General features: G+C 43.1%; 3 protein-coding genes across 8 annotated transcripts in view; 1 reads left to right on the forward strand and 2 right to left on the reverse strand.

The window, feature by feature from the left end:
• Positions 1-2,698: 2,698 nt before the first annotated feature.
• On the reverse strand, positions 2,699-5,493 carry LOC131885820 (uncharacterized). The gene is made up of 4 exons (XM_059233997.1): positions 5,252-5,493; positions 4,837-5,173; positions 4,128-4,616; positions 2,699-3,587 (listed from the first exon to the last, which is right to left on the reverse strand). The coding sequence occupies exons 1-4, from the start codon at positions 5,359-5,361 to the stop codon at positions 2,724-2,726; spliced, it is 1,800 nt and encodes a 599-aa protein (XP_059089980.1). The 5' UTR covers positions 5,362-5,493; the 3' UTR covers positions 2,699-2,723.
• Positions 5,494-5,837: 344 nt separating this feature from the next.
• Positions 5,838-15,301, reverse strand: part of LOC131885823 (larval cuticle protein LCP-17-like) — a 39,158-nt gene continuing 29,694 nt past the window's right edge. For 4 of the 6 annotated variants that reach the window (XM_059234002.1, XM_059234001.1, XM_059234000.1 and 1 more), the window contains 4 exons: positions 7,078-8,890; positions 6,848-6,992; positions 6,586-6,757; positions 5,838-6,228 (listed from right to left, as the gene is read on the reverse strand). In XM_059234002.1, coding sequence (XP_059089985.1) covers positions 5,961-6,228; positions 6,586-6,757; positions 6,848-6,992; positions 7,078-7,086 — 594 coding nt within the window. In that variant the 5' untranslated portion in view covers positions 7,087-8,890 and the 3' untranslated portion in view covers positions 5,838-5,960. The remainder of the gene's footprint in view (positions 6,229-6,585; positions 6,758-6,847; positions 6,993-7,077; positions 8,891-15,301) is intronic. The other 2 variants (XM_059234005.1, XM_059234004.1) reach the window with 2 other exon arrangements.
• LOC131885826 (large ribosomal subunit protein eL14-like) overlaps positions 14,817-15,301 on the forward strand; it is a 1,028-nt gene continuing 543 nt past the window's right edge. The window contains exons 1-2 of the mRNA XM_059234008.1: positions 14,817-14,945; positions 15,150-15,251. Coding sequence (XP_059089991.1) covers positions 14,943-14,945; positions 15,150-15,251 — 105 coding nt within the window. The 5' untranslated portion in view covers positions 14,817-14,942. The remainder of the gene's footprint in view (positions 14,946-15,149; positions 15,252-15,301) is intronic.

Raw genomic sequence — 15,301 nt, forward strand, 5'->3', positions numbered from 1 at the left:
CAAATGCCCTTGGATTAGTCTCTCAATCTTAACTATCCAACAAACCCATTATAGTTTTCTATGGAGTGAGTACGATTTGATAGACAGCGATTTTAGTGCTTTTGAGAATCACTCCATGATAAGAATGAGGTTCTACGTATACTTCTTTGAATGAAGTGAGCGTGAACAACTAAAAGCTTCCGAGTCAATAGGAGAGAGTGTAGCTGTGTATGCAGCATGTTCCTGGAACATTGGATGACCTCCAGCTCTGACGTAAGAAACTTCATCTCGATGAGATGTTCGCAAGAGCTCTTGAAATTACTTGGACGGTATAATTCGATTGTGGCAGTGCTTTATGGAGAAGCAGTTGTTAACGAGCTAGAGCGAACTAATTTGGTTAACAATGCTGTTGCTAAATCCTTGGGACGAATGCCTTTTATTTTAGTATCAATTTCAAAACTTGAATCATTCTCGACGAAGCGTGGGCATCGGGAAAGCCGTGATTGGATGTACTTCTTTCAATGGAGCCCATTATTTCCATCTAATTGTCCGCCCTAGGCTCGTGATTCCCCGTCCGAATTTGAAAAGATTAATTGTCAATTATAGTTATCTAGTGTTCCATGGCAAAAGATCCATTATCGAGGCTAGGATCTTGATTTGATGACAAATAAATTTTCCCGGTTTCAAGGTCCACTCGATAGGAACTCGAGCACAAGAGGAAGAAGACGGAGACCTTCATTGCCCATTCATGAAGTTCCAACCTGGCCAAAGGCCGTAAAATGAAAAAAATCATTCAGAGTGAAAGTGCTCGAAAATAGCTCAAGAGCTACACGAGAAATATAATTTCCCTCGTCTAGTTGACGAACTTTTAAGGTCGCAGTTGAAACTTCGGAATAGTTCAATGACCATGATTCGAAGAGCGTTTGCTTTGAAGTGGCCCGGACAATCTACATAAATGCAACACATAAAACTGCCAAATGGGGACACTCAATATGCATTTTAGGTCACCGTTTTAAAAGAAGTGCACTTCAAATGCAAAAGATAGTTAGTTGTTGGCCTTTCAGAAAGAGTGAATGCCTGTCTTTTGCGGAGATGTGTTTGACCTATCGGCTCATTTCCCCCTGAAATTAGTTTCTCAAAACGAACGACTCTCTCTCTCTCTCTCTCGTACAAAACGACAGTTTCGACCACTCGAAACAACTGCACTTTGCACGAACCATTCTGTCCTTTGATTCGCATCGACAAACGTTCCCTCCAAAGGGCACTAATTGCCTTCATGGACGGAAACTTCCGGTGACGTGTGAAGAAGACCCAACAACGAACTCGTATCCTCAATTCGGTCTTGAACTGCGTAATTGTGGGAAATTTCGACCGTCCATCGTGCGTGTTAGCGTTGTTAGTACTCTAGGAGATCATTTCAAGCATTCAAACAAAAAACGAGTGCCTGGGACAGGAAGGGAAGTAAGTGGCACAATTTTGAAGAAAGAAAATGATCATTGTCATGTGCGGAAAGGCAGGAAAATTGGGATGGAAAACCGCTTCCTTCGATCCATCCATCAGGGTCAGTTTGAAATTTGGGCAAAACCGGCGGCTCCAATGTGTGCAATGGGAGGCCTCGTTCCGAGTGTCATCCTCAGGCAAGCGTGAAAAAAACACCGCATCTTGACTAACGAAAAGCATTGAGATCAGAGGACAATATATACCTATATATTCTATCTACAAGAGACAATGCTAGTTCCGCTTGTTGGACGAACTTTGAGATTCGCTGACGGTAAAGTTCAAGGGTGGATGTTCAATTTATTATTCTGCGTAGGCTCAATCCTCTTTAAGATTCTCGTGGAGATCGCCTTATCTTGGCCTTTGAGGGCCCATGTCAAGCTTGACATCTGGATGAAATCTGGCTCTTCAACCTGGGTCTTGTTGAGCCACTCGAAAGGGATTTGTTTTTTCATTATGTAGATGCTCCTTATGACATGATGATCGTCATTGCCGCTGGCCCACCAAGTGGTCACAAAAAATACATGAATTTTGACCCAATTCCATGCAAAGGTGTTGAGACTTGTCGTGAAATCTTTTTCCCCACTTTTTTGGCCCTCGAATGTGAACACAGATTCTCAAAATGTCAAGGGGTCAAATTGCAATCCCGATCCAATCGAAGAAACGAGGCCGCAAAACAATGAATGAGGTCCGCTTAACTCGAGTAACGTGACAAAAGATCCTTTGAAATGAAAATGAACGACATTTCTTATCGCTAACGAGGAGAAGTCTCGGGTTTTAATACCAAGTTGAGAATGCTACTGCCCCAATGGGCGTTGGATGCCTCAATTTCCCAAACTGAGAGGACAGCAGCAACCCTACCTAAAAAGTAGGTGACAAGGAACGATGCAAAACTGTGTTGGATCAATTTCATCATTGGTTCTTCACAACTTCTAGCGTACGTATACAGAAGGATCGGTTCATCAGTCTGTGCCCATTGAGGGGGATTATGTTTAGGGGGGATAAGATTTGAACATTTTCTGTCCCAGAGTGCAACAACTCTGACATGATCTACAAGAGCTCACAAGGACATCGAAATGTCCTGAAGATGATAACTACTCACGGCAAAAAGTTCGTGCTTTGAAAGCACCGAGTTAGCTTAAACTTTGTTCGACTGACAGACCCTAGATTTTTCATGTCAACTATGAAAGATAAAACGAAAGAGTCGTCTCACACTCGTGAATGGTGGGTGCAAATCATGCTTTTTTTTATTCCTCATTTTCCGCTCCATGATTGGGCATCACGTCCTGAACTTGAACGATAAATTTTCGCAATCGCTTTGGCGAGCAATCGCCCTCTTTGATGTTGGCCTGGATCCAGGAGCGATAAGCTCGAACTCGGGTGTAGATCCCGGGCCGATTAAACCGAGCACACCCAACCCCACGACTCACCACGCCAATGATGACGGCCCGAGATGGATTGGACCCGACCCATTTCCATAAAGGTGAGCCACTGTCCCCGGAGCAGGCGTCACCACCCCCATAAAAGTACCGGGGTGGAACCCAAATGGCCTTGTCCCGTTGGAAACGGAGTTGACCTGATTCGGTAAGGCCCATGCGAAACACGGGTTCTTCGTGGCCTCCGTCCAGGGTTTCAATTCTCGCCGCGCAGAGGTCGTTCTCGGGGTGATACTTGAGATCTTTATGGGCTAATTCCTGGCATTTGCCCGATTCCAGGACCCTCAGGTCAGTTACCTCGTTTAAGTGGTCTGTGAATACTTCCTTGGGAGAATCTTGGGACTGGGCCGTGCAACTGGCGGCGCAAAAGCCCCATTGCACTTGACTCGAGGTGACGTTGACCTCGGAACAGTGCTGATCATCCGAGCATACACCACACCAACCATATTCTCCTGTTCGACAATGGTGGGCATCCGAAAAAGTGGCTTGGGGGGCTTGCCAACAACTGTGGAACGTGTCATTGGCCAATTTGATTTTGATATTAGCATAATGAACGTGCCCGAGGTCGCCGTCTTCTTGCTGTCGGAAGAATTCCTGGCAGAGTGGGTCCTTGAAGCTCGGACTCTCGGCGAAAGTACAATGCGAGTAGATGTTGTTGGCAAAGACGAAGGGAAACTATAGGTAATTTAGCATGTTTCAGCGGGGCCAATTGCCATCCAGTTTGCGAAAACCTCCTTTCGATGATTGACAAGTTTACCGTAAAGAAAAGATGTAAGTACAATGCTCCGAATAACTAAGCGTGTTTACCGTCATGTTGACCTTGCTTCAATCAGAAAAGTTCCCTGAGCAAGTGCGTTTATACTTGGCTCGTATTAGCCGGCAACAATGATACTGAACAAACAGTGGAGACATTGTCTTCTGGCGTTTGCTTGGGAATCAAAAAAGCTCAGTTCCGTGTGCATCGAGGCTAAAACAGTCAATCTATCTTCACTCTATAGAAGAGTACATCCACACCCACACACACACCTCCTTCTCCTCCTCCTCCTCCTCCTCCTCCTCCCCCCCCCTCCCTTTTCTCGCTCTACCTGTACGTGGTGCTACTACTATATCTCTCTCTCTCTCTCACACACACGCACACATTCGATTTGTTTTAAACGTTTTGATGGAATCTACCTATCAAGAAACAAGAGTGATGATCATGATCATTGGCCCTGCCTTACACTGATGGAACGGGGACGGACCTCCCCATTCGGTTAAGCACGCGGCGTCCTCTTTGGCGCCCCACCCGGCCACAGAAGCCAGTCCCGGGCCAGACTCCGCCCCGAAGCCCGACCCCCCAGGCAAACAAATGGGAGCAATCACATGCTTGATAAACTCGACAGAGCGATCTAATCGCAGGAGAGCTAGGTCATGGGGAGATGCCAGGTCCGAGATTTGATAACTGGGATGAATGACTACTCGGGAGACACCGTAAGTACGATTGGGATAGAGATGCGAGAGCAAACGATTTGAGACCCCGATCTGGATCTGGAATCGCTCATTAATATTGAACAGTGGGTGCATTCTCCCCTTCTGTTGACCTGGCTCGGGTTCGACCGTGGGTGGTGGGTGCTGTTCCACGTGGATACCTGCCTTGGGATTCCGCTTTGTCCCTGGCTCATGTTGCTGTCCAGAGTTTAGTTCCGAGGTTTCATCTGCACCAACCTGGAGGCCGCCGATATGTGAACAGGAAATCGAATGTCCCCAAGGGAGCATAAACTTTGATCTTGACACTGATGGCCGGACTCTGTCATTTGACATCATTACTCAATAGTAAACACCTCAACAAATGACTAGCTGATGAAGATTTTCCTGTTTGTGTTCAAGTTTAGACGTCCAATGCCAAGCAGTTATGCTCCCTTGCGTTCAATCAGGTTTCACCCGCCTGACACGTGGTTTGATTGCAAATGCAATGGGCCGCAGTGAGGACAAAGCGATGGTTCAACAACGATCCCCCGCAGACCGCAATCCGGCCTCGAGACGGGTCAATGTTGATTTGAATAAACACCATCCAGGGTCGGGTATTCCTGCTCTTGTATGAGTCTTCACCAGCCTCAGGCTCAGTTTCCAGAGGACTCTCTTGGTTTGCCTGTGGCGTTTTCCCGGTATCAGGAGGGTGCCCATATGACTGCGTCTGGTTATGCAAGTCATTGGGGAGAGACGTTGTGGAGTCTTCTGAGATTCCTTCTTCTCCACATGGACATGAATTGGACTTGGGTCGACTTGAAGAAAAAAAAAAGACATCAAGCCGTATTGACGAAGTTCAGCCGAGCAATTATTTACGTCGATCTTGAACTCACCCTCGCCGTAAAATAAACGCTTCCCAACGGTAGCAAAGACTGTCCGCGTTTCCCAATGACAGGGGGCACTGAATCAATATCAGGCAAGTCCAAAGAGTTGCTAACAACATTTACAATGTCAACATTCTACTTCTCACGGCGGAACCCAGAAGTGGAAGAAAACGAAGCCCGATTTTTTTTTCCGATCGACTCCTTTATCGTACGTTTTGAACGACCTGGTAAGATCTCGCCGAGTCAAAATTATGGGAGGAACTAACTCATTAAGATTTAAAAGTCTCATATATTGTCAAAGTGTTTTGAATTATGGCGTCTTAAACAAGAGAAGATCGAGTTTACGACAAGCTTTTTGGTCAATTAAGGTCGCCGTTGCCAAATGAATGCCTGTCTCAAAAATGTTATGACTTCTCCTGAAGATGTTGGAAAAATGTTCTGACCCAAATACGGACGGACAAGAAGAATCTTTTGAGTGTTAAATGAAGACCTGATTGCTTTCAATTCTACGTCTAGGCCTACCAAGTTGTAAAACATGCATTGCACTTTACAGCCAAAGAGCAACAGAACTAGACATGGCTGAATAAATGTGACCTTTGTTACAAAAAAAGGATAATTTATTTTCGGTTAAATAAGCCTGGAGAGGCGATCATACACAAGGAGTATTAGGGATTTTGTGGGTTGTTGCTGTTGTTTTTTTTGTACGGAGATCATTTGCTTAACCTTGTCGGGCGGCATCCCTGGCGGCAACGCGTTGAATGAGCTCCTGGCCCAAACGGATGGCCAAAGGCAACTCTTGGTTGTCGACGGGGACGTGGCTGCCGGTAGGTTGATAGCCGTTCTCGTTGGCCACATAGTTCAAGGTAACAAGCTCTCCTTCGGGTGAGGTCCAGCTCACCTGTCCAGTGATTTCGTTGATGTCTTCGGCTCCGTTTTGGATGGTTTGTCCTTGTTCTTGTCGGTTGACACCGTCGTCGGTTTGGTATCTGAAAAGGAAGCGAGATTTATGGCGCTTCAAAAAGTCAAGTTTCATTGGATTAGTAGCATGCATTTATCATTGGGTCGATCACATTGACCATGGTGAGTGAGCCCAATCTCTTGTTGGCCAGAGGGCTCGTATACCTGGGGGACTTGTGCCCGACTGACCCGCTCACTTACCAAGGTCAAGGGACGACAGCCAATGGCTCATAAAGATCTGGCACTTCCTTGTATTTAGGGTCAGAGGAGTATGTTCTTTTCAATAGTAGAGGTTAAGCGAATCACCGGGACGTTCTGCTCTAGATATCTATCTAGATTTCTGTCGTCGTCCTTTCGACCGTCCCCTGACCGGGGGAAAAACTTACTGAAAGTCATATTCGCCATTTGCATTGGGAGCATTACTACGGACAACCGCACCTGGGATGGACACCTGTTTCCCCTGGCGGGGCGTGCGGGCAGCCGCCAAGGGGAGATTCTTGGCCTGAGGCACCGGAATGGGCGCCGTGTGAGGCCTGAAGGCACCAGAGTTGCCGGAACCTGGAATTGGGATAGGGACGACAGTGGGTCCGATGACCGGCTTCCGGGTGGGAAAGTTGACGAAGCGAATAGGAGCCGCACTCTCGTTACCTTGACCATTGTTATTGTCTCGTCGGTTGGCGTTCAGGAGGCGGCCTCGACGTTGGCCTCGGTGTCTGTTGTTGCCGTTGTGGTTGCTGTTGCCACTGTGGTCTGCTAAGGCAGCTCCAATGAGGAGAAGACCCAGAAAAAGAGCCTGAAGGAAAGTGATCGTTTGTTATTTTTCTCTCTCTCGAGCACGGGATGATGTTTGCCACTTAATCTAGATAATATGTACTCACCAACTTCATATTTTGGTGCGTTTGTAAGAAAAAGTATCTTGTACCCAACTTGGTGACAACAAACGAACAATTGAGGTTGTGTTTGAAAGCATGAGCTTCTTTTTATACGCCGAGTTTCGAGCGTCCCCGTCATCAACATTGCACCAGATCCTCGCTTGGATTTAGGATATGGACGCTTTGGTTTTCGTAAAGGAAGACCATCACAAGAGGATGGATGGTGTTGCCTGACGCCAAAAGGTCAGCCACACTAAGTCGCCACTCGACTCCGAAATGATGATCATGCAAGTAGCACATCGATCTCAACATGCTGATACATCATGCTAATGGCGGAGCAAATTTTATGTCCACATATTGATTCGGGCACTAGCTCCAGTTAATTTGTGATTGAATATATTTTGAGTATATTTTGTATAGTGTGGCTGGTTACTTGGTTCAAACCTGCGTCAATCTTTCTCGGGTGTTTCTTTCACTGTTGCCAAGTTTGGTTTGGAAACGCCGTTGCTTCCTCGGGTAAAGCTTTGCTCCTTTGTCTCGTATTTCACTTGGGCTGAGGGTTAATTTGAACTTTATTGTTGGGTGATGACTGTCCTTTGCATTTATTTCAGCACCTCGCTGTCTATACCAAAAACAACCCCGACATCTTTAAGAAACCTACGACCTTTTTCAGGTTTTTTATGCGTACAGAGGAAATACATATACCTCTTAGTCTTACTGACATTGAATTACCCCTCTAATTACTGATTCTGGCTAATCACGACGAAGCTCAGATCCCGGATAGATAGATCCCACATATGATTGGCAAGGGAGTGGCTTGGCTAGAGCTTGATGACTATCATCATAAAATATAAATCAGAGGGCAAATTTTAATCACTTCCCCGAACATTTCCTTCCGCTACTTGTCAGCACTGTTTTAAAAAAGTCGATTTAGTACTCTAAAGAAATGGTGTAACCGACGTCAAAAAATAGCATAACCGCTCAAGAATTGGTTCGAGATGACACGTATGTTTATATAGGTGAATTAATAGTGCCACACTACCATACCCTGTTCCAGAAACCATTTTTTGACAGTGGTGGTGTTATTCTGAAACTCAAGCAATTACAAAGTTCCTAAGGACACTGTATTTTGCAGAAAATCTCAATTCGTGAATGTCAGACCCATTAACATGTGAAGTAATCAAAGGTGTTTCCATTGTATGTATGTATTCGCATGTCATCATTGCGTTGCACTCGCTTTTGTAACCTAGTACAGTTCCGTAGATTCTAGCCTCGAATTCACTCTGGAGTTTTCGATACAGGAGGTGAAATAGAGTGGCAGCATGGGTGGGTGACTGGGTGGGTGAGTAACAAGAAACTGAGGCCAACTTCTTGAGCTCATTCTAGGCCCTATTCTGACACGGTCATATTCTTGAGCTGGATCACATTACGATTGTACCTGCTGCTGGTCTTGTCGTTGTTGTTGTTGTTAGTGTTGTTGGTGCTGCTGGTGCTGCTGGTGCTGCTTCGTTTTATCTTCGTCATTGTGGGCTTCGTATTTGGTGTCTTCGTGCATGAACTTCCTTCCTCGAATGTGATTCGTCTTCTGCTAGGGTTGGGCATGAATAATCCTTGGTGGGTGCATTGGGGATTGGCACGATTTCCCCATAGAAGCCAATGCATGTATTTATACTCGTACACTATGAACGTACCTGTGGAAGTGGGGTTATTTTTGCTTTGAAAAGTTCATTGCCAGGACATGCATAATATCTGGTTCGGTCCAGAGATGAGAAATGGAGTCAAGGACCATGTCAGGCGCTCAGTGGTGTTTAGAGCAAGACTGAAATGAAAGAACGAAATTACCGCGCACAGTATTCATAATTGTTCAAAAAAGTATCTGAGGTATTTGTCGGTTAAGTCCATCTTGGGATTTTTCTTCATGAAATTTTATCACAAGAAATCATGTTTTAGAACACAGCGAAGAATCAAACATGACCTTAGAAGCTTTTATTTCTCTCCCTTCAGTATTGAAAGTTTCAATCGTAAGAATATTGAATGAATGCCTCAAAAGAGCAATATTATTTCATCAGTCCTGTAAAGCAGTAAAGATAGCCGTCCTATTGTTTTTAATGGAGGTCAAAGAGACCCTTGGCAATCCAGATTGGTTTTGGTGCTCTGAGATTTGAGATTGCTGGTTAAGAGGCATCAAAAGGTACGGAATTGGTAAGAAAATGAGTTTGCCTACCACTTTGCATGCACGTCTTTTTGCTAAAGAATTCGAAGAAAATGAATAAATCTAAAAAAAAACTTTATTTTAATAGGGTAGAAAAAAAATCGCCCAAAATTGGAGGAAACTGTTGATATTCTATTTTTTTATCAACTTCCTGATCTTGGTGATTTTGGGTCTAATATGCTACTGCAGATTTTGGCTCTTGGAATATTTTTCGTGGTATAGTTGACAATGATCTTGGTAGTAAGTGTTCAAGGCGCAAAATCTCCAGTTATCTAAACTCATGTCGGAATTCATTGTCTAACAATGTCGAACCGAAACCTAAAGCTAGAATTCTGACCGAATCACTTTTAACGATGCATACAATTACAAATGTAGCCATAGTATATAAAAGGTTTGACAAACAATATCTGAACCAACCTTACCCTTAAACAATTGGAACTAAAAATGGCGTCTCTTATGATACAAATTATTGGAAGATTCCATATTTAATTTCATCACAAAAGGCATTATTTTTGCCACAAAATCATTCCTATACTCGGTCTCGAAAAAAACATTTTTCCTCTCCCTTCAGATGTTATTCACTGGCTAGATTCTAAAGGTGAGTGGCCCCTCTCTGTGACAGGTTGAGTTCAATGAAATCTAAGGATATTAACATCTCTCGTGAAAGCTCTATCGTGACACTTTGGCACTTCAGCTCGACTTCTCATTGTAAACACAACTTGTTTGCCAGAAGTACAACATTTCTTGTCCAACTCAAAACTGCAACGAGTACAAGTACGTTGTGCAATAGAACTTTCGTGAAAGTGTTTAGTGTTCCATTGCATTTGAATGCATTTATGGCGTTTCATATGGCCACTTACTGCCCTTTTTACACATGCAGTACTTCGTCCGTCAGCCCACCCAAAAAAAATCCTAGTTCCTCCTCAAGTTTGTCGGTCAATTTGGACTTCCATTCGCATGTCATCGGAGATATATGAGATAAATTTTCAAGCATTAACCATGAAAAAAAAAACTTTAACCTCCTTAAAATGATCTTGAACGCGTTTCGATGCCATATTTTGAAAGAAGTTCTAAATCATTCTCATTCGTTTCGCTAATTTTTTTTTTGTATCATAAACGTTCAGAAAAAGTTAACACAGTGAAGTCCCATCACAGTCAAAGACAGCATGTCAGTATCATTAGTATTTTTGAACATATCAATTGTCTTTAATTGATACCCGATGGCATCAAGCTCGATTCTCGTTTACAGCACGGTTGACATTGGTGCAAATCAGACTGTATCAATTGATTACAATTACAATTACATTTTTTTCATATGTAATTAATTACAATTGTAATTACAAGTGCATTCGCTTAAGATGTAATTAATCACAATTACAAATGCATTCGTTTAAGATGTAATTAATCACAATTTCAAATGCATTCATTTAAGATGTATTAAATTTCGACTGTAATTACAAATACCTACATTTGCTTCAGATGTTAATAATTACAATTGCAATTACCAGTGCATTCGAATTAGATGTAAAAAATTACAATTGCAATTACAAATAAATTCGTTTTAGATGCAATTAATTACAATTACAAATACGTTCGTTACAGCTGTAATGCATTACAATTGAATTACTTTTTTCAAAGAACCTCTTTATAATAAACGGATTTGATTTACCAATCCAGTATTTGTTTCGTCCTCTATGACTTACTTTTATTACGAATTCGGCATCGTTCTTATTTTTGAGCTTTTCATCAAATTAAGTAACTCAGTAACAATGTGGCAACTAATCTGGCGTGACCACGTAAAACGCTTTCTAACAATGAAATACAAGAACAATAGGCATGCACATTAAGTCTTCTGATCAATTTCTTTGTCCCAGCCCAGGTTTTAGGGTCAATTCTTGGGAGCGTAGAGGCTTAATGAGCGTTTTGAGAGCCCGTTCAAGCCCTCGAGAATCCAGGCTAGTTGGAACAATGAAGACCACTTCTCTTCTTTCTCGGGCTCCTTCATTGTTTAATTTGCTTCCCTTTAATATTCTTAGGGAATACGTAGGCCTTGTTGATCCGGTAGCATCTTTCAAGTCAGACTTGGACAAATTTTTAGATGGCATTCCAGATCAACCCTTCATCTAAGGCTTAGCTCGGTCTGCCAATTCAAATTCGTTGGTGGACCAAACATTATATTGTTTATTGATGCTGCCACTCGAAAACACTATTTGTAAGAAAGATTATAGGCATAAAAAACACGAACAATTTGGAAGATTGTGAGAATTCAAGAAAAAAAAATCCAGCCGCCAAGCACCATTATCTCTGGCATAGCAGATGGGCGCAAGTACAGTTTAAGGTACGTAAAGCTCTAGGCACAGGTAACTGACATTTCATACACAAATAGAGGAAAGGGCATTGAATATTGAAATTATGCCGATTCACTTCCCCTGGCGCCAACCAGCTTCTTGACGGACGAGACAATTTGAGCCATACGAGTACTCAGAGGAAGCGAGTTCCACTGATCCACGTTCCGCACGAAGAAGGAATTCGACCGGGAAGAAGAATTTGCGAAAGGTTTACGAACTTCTCGCTCCGCAACACATCTGGTGATCCTTTTCGACACGTCAATGACCATCCGGGTCACGTCCTCCGTCGAATAGACATTCCTGACAACGATGTTTCCATTGAATTTTTTGTAAAAAATGACCAAATCGCTATCAATCCTCCTCTATTCCAGTGAAGGCAGATCCCACAAGCGCAACCGTTCCGGATATTCCAAACCAATGGCCTCTACCGAAAGCCTCGTCATTCTTCGTTGGACAAACTCGAAAACCTCACGAGAATATTATAGGCCTGGAGACCGAGAAGAGGACACATATTCAAGAGTTGGTCGAACGTAGATGGTTTACAAAGGTTTGAGCACAGAAAGACGCCGAGTGGAGAAAAACCGTTTAATAATTCCAACCACCGACTGAGAACGTCATTTCTCCGCCATAGTGGATGCCTAGGTCCTTTTCTTGCTCTACCTCGGATATTGGGCCACCACCCAGGACATAGCTTGGCATGGCTTTCATGCTCTTGCCAAAACGCACGACTTTCCTCTTGGTAGCATTGAAGACCATCCGGTGAATTTGATCCAGAGCACATTGCAAATCGATTTGATCACGTTAAGATAATGTGGCACAAACGATTTTGGAGTCATCGGCGAATTTGAGAGAACTCAGAGAGAACTTGTTGTCAACCAAATCGTTCATGTACACGGAGAAGAGAAGGGGACCAAGTACACTCCCTTGAGGAATTCCAGAAGACACACTTTGCCAATCCGAAGAGACCCCATCTAAAGTAACCCGCTGGGCACGCTGCTCTACCAACCAGTAATGAATTCACTTCAACGTCATCCCCCTAATACCCAACTTAATAAGCTTTCTAAGCAAAATTCCATGGTTGGCTTTGTCAAAGGCTTTGGTATGATCGAGATATACCGCATGAACCTCCTTCTCATCCTCAATCGCGCGCGATACAAATCGTTGAAACTCGAGGAGATTGGTCGTGCATGATTTCCCAGGGAAAAAACCATGTTGGTCGTTCCCAATAAGGCCACCCCCCGAGAAAAAGCTCCAAGTCCGATCTTCACGAAACGCTCCATGAGCTTCCCACATACGCTGGTTAAGGGCATTGGACGATAAGTTGAAGTCTTTCGCTTGTCAACCCCCTTTTAAAAGAGGGAAAATATTTGCACATCTCCAATCCAACGGCACCTCCCCAGACGACATAGAGCGAGAAAAAATCAGTGAGAGCGCAAAGGCAACGGGTTTCCCTAGTCTCTTCAACAGGCTAGCTGATATACGGTCCGGTCCAGGATTGGACCAAGGCTGTACGTATACCCTTGACATATTCTAAAGTTGAAATGTTAAATGTAAATGTTAAAGTAAAATGATTTGAGGTTCTTAGATTTCGTCAGCTTCTCTTCTTCTTTCTCTTTACGTATATCGGATTTTACAATTTTAGCAAGACAGCCGTGTTCCCTCATATGTTCCACTCTATGGACGACCTAAACTTGGCCCAAAGTCTATCACGTTTACGGATTTGAGACAGAAGGCGCTTTGATAGCCATGGTGGTCGATGATTGTTTTTTCTTGGTCGTAACGGAACAAATAAGGTAGAAAGATTGATAGATAAAAAATAGACGAATTATAACCTTTAGCCTATAACTATTAACTTTAACCTATAACTTTGGGACGAAACACATTTCAATAGTACTGGGGATTACATTCCTTGTAGCGGTTAGAAAAGCCCGTGAAAAAACAAACCAAACCGACAAAAAAGTCCCTTGAAGATAATCTAGCGCAGAAAATCTCACAGAAATGACATTCTTTGCAATTTAATGAATGCAACTGGTATGATCTACGTAACTTAAAATGGTCAGTGGCAGAGATGTTCGGCAACACTGTAGGATCTTGCTCATGAGCGTAAAATCAGATTTGCAATGCAGGGAGGAAAGAACTAGTAAAGGAATGAATTGATGGAACTAAAGAATCACATTTTTTGTTTGGGGGACTGGAACGTCATTGTAATTTGTGATTGGAATTTATCAATTACATTCCCTCAAATGTAATTAACTTAATGTTTCTCAATGTAGTTAATTACAATTACTTGAAAAAGTAATTGGAATTATAATTATAACACAGGTCTGGTGCAACTATAATATTAGATAAGACAGGGAAAAACATCACTTTTTGTTTTGGTGGAAGTGCCAAGATCGGCTCGAAGAAAAACCATACCTTCATCCCTGTTCAGCTAATCCAATTCCACTTCAAATTGTTAGCTTCGCCCATATTTGATTGACAAATTCATAATTTTATTTTGTAGTTTTAACTCTTTGTGTTCCAAATGGATTTGGCTCAACTATAACAAGGTGCATTAATTTTGTTTCAGAAAAAACTCAACTTCATAGCGAGAGAGGTTGTCTTAAACCACAAGTAGAGGGTGGATTTACAAGCGATGCGCAGGACTGTCCAAATAAGGAAAAAAAAAATGACAAAAATGCAATAAAAATTCAAAGCAATAGGCAAAAAAGGCCAATATGGCCAGGTTATCTAAAATTTTACGGCATGTCTGAAGAGATTGCAAAGACATTTCCGATAAGCAGTCTACTCTACTAAATGATTATAGCAGGCCTTATTTCTTTCTGTAAGTGAGCCACGCATTCAAACCAAAAGAATTAAGGCATACTAGGTTACAAAATTAGCTCTTAATACTGTCTGTGCTTTGAACAAAAGCAACTTGTGCCATGATAAAACATTTGTGCTGATGCCGTGCGTTGGCTCTGTTCTGCTTTGGTTACAAGTAATTATTCCACAAGAACGAAACTGAATCTTTCTTTCACTAAGTACTTTGGCTTTGGTTCTTTCGATGGGAATGCAAAAACACTTGTTAATCTTAACTTGTGGCTCATTCCCCTCGAATTTGGGCTGAAGCAGGCTTATTCGGTCGGTGTCTTTGAGCCTATTTCTTCAAATGTGTTTTCCACACCAAAATCATTTAGAACTCGAATGTCGAGAAACTCACCCTTTTAGGCGAGGTTGCGCCTTGCTCCTGCCATCTGCTGCTAAAGTCCGTTCAATGTTTAGATTGTCTGATCAGCTGTCTTTCCTTTTCCCCTTTTCCGCCGTCGAAAATGGTGAGTCCAACTTGGCCATCTGAAACTTCTAACCCCATGGATGGGCCTTTGACCCTCTTATCCCCCCATTTTCAATTACCCAGCCTACCCTGAGCTGGTCTAGCGTGATGGCACGTGAGCCATACGGCCTTCGGGCCTGGAAAGCGTGGTGAACGAGGTGGTTGAAATTCGGGGTGGTTATTAAGCCTCACTCTTTCGTTCTAGCCTTTCAAGAAGTTTGTGGAAATTGGCCGCATCGCCGTCCTTCAGGATGGAGAGAGTGCCGGTAAAATCGCCGCCATCATCGATGTCATCGACCAAAACCGAGTAAGTTGGGCGTCGGTTTTATTATTGGCTAGATGCGTGCGTGTCTTACG

Source organism: Tigriopus californicus, chromosome 8 (assembly GCF_007210705.1).
Source record: "Tigriopus californicus strain San Diego chromosome 8, Tcal_SD_v2.1, whole genome shotgun sequence".
In the NCBI taxonomy this organism is placed as follows: domain Eukaryota; kingdom Metazoa; phylum Arthropoda; class Copepoda; order Harpacticoida; family Harpacticidae; genus Tigriopus; species Tigriopus californicus.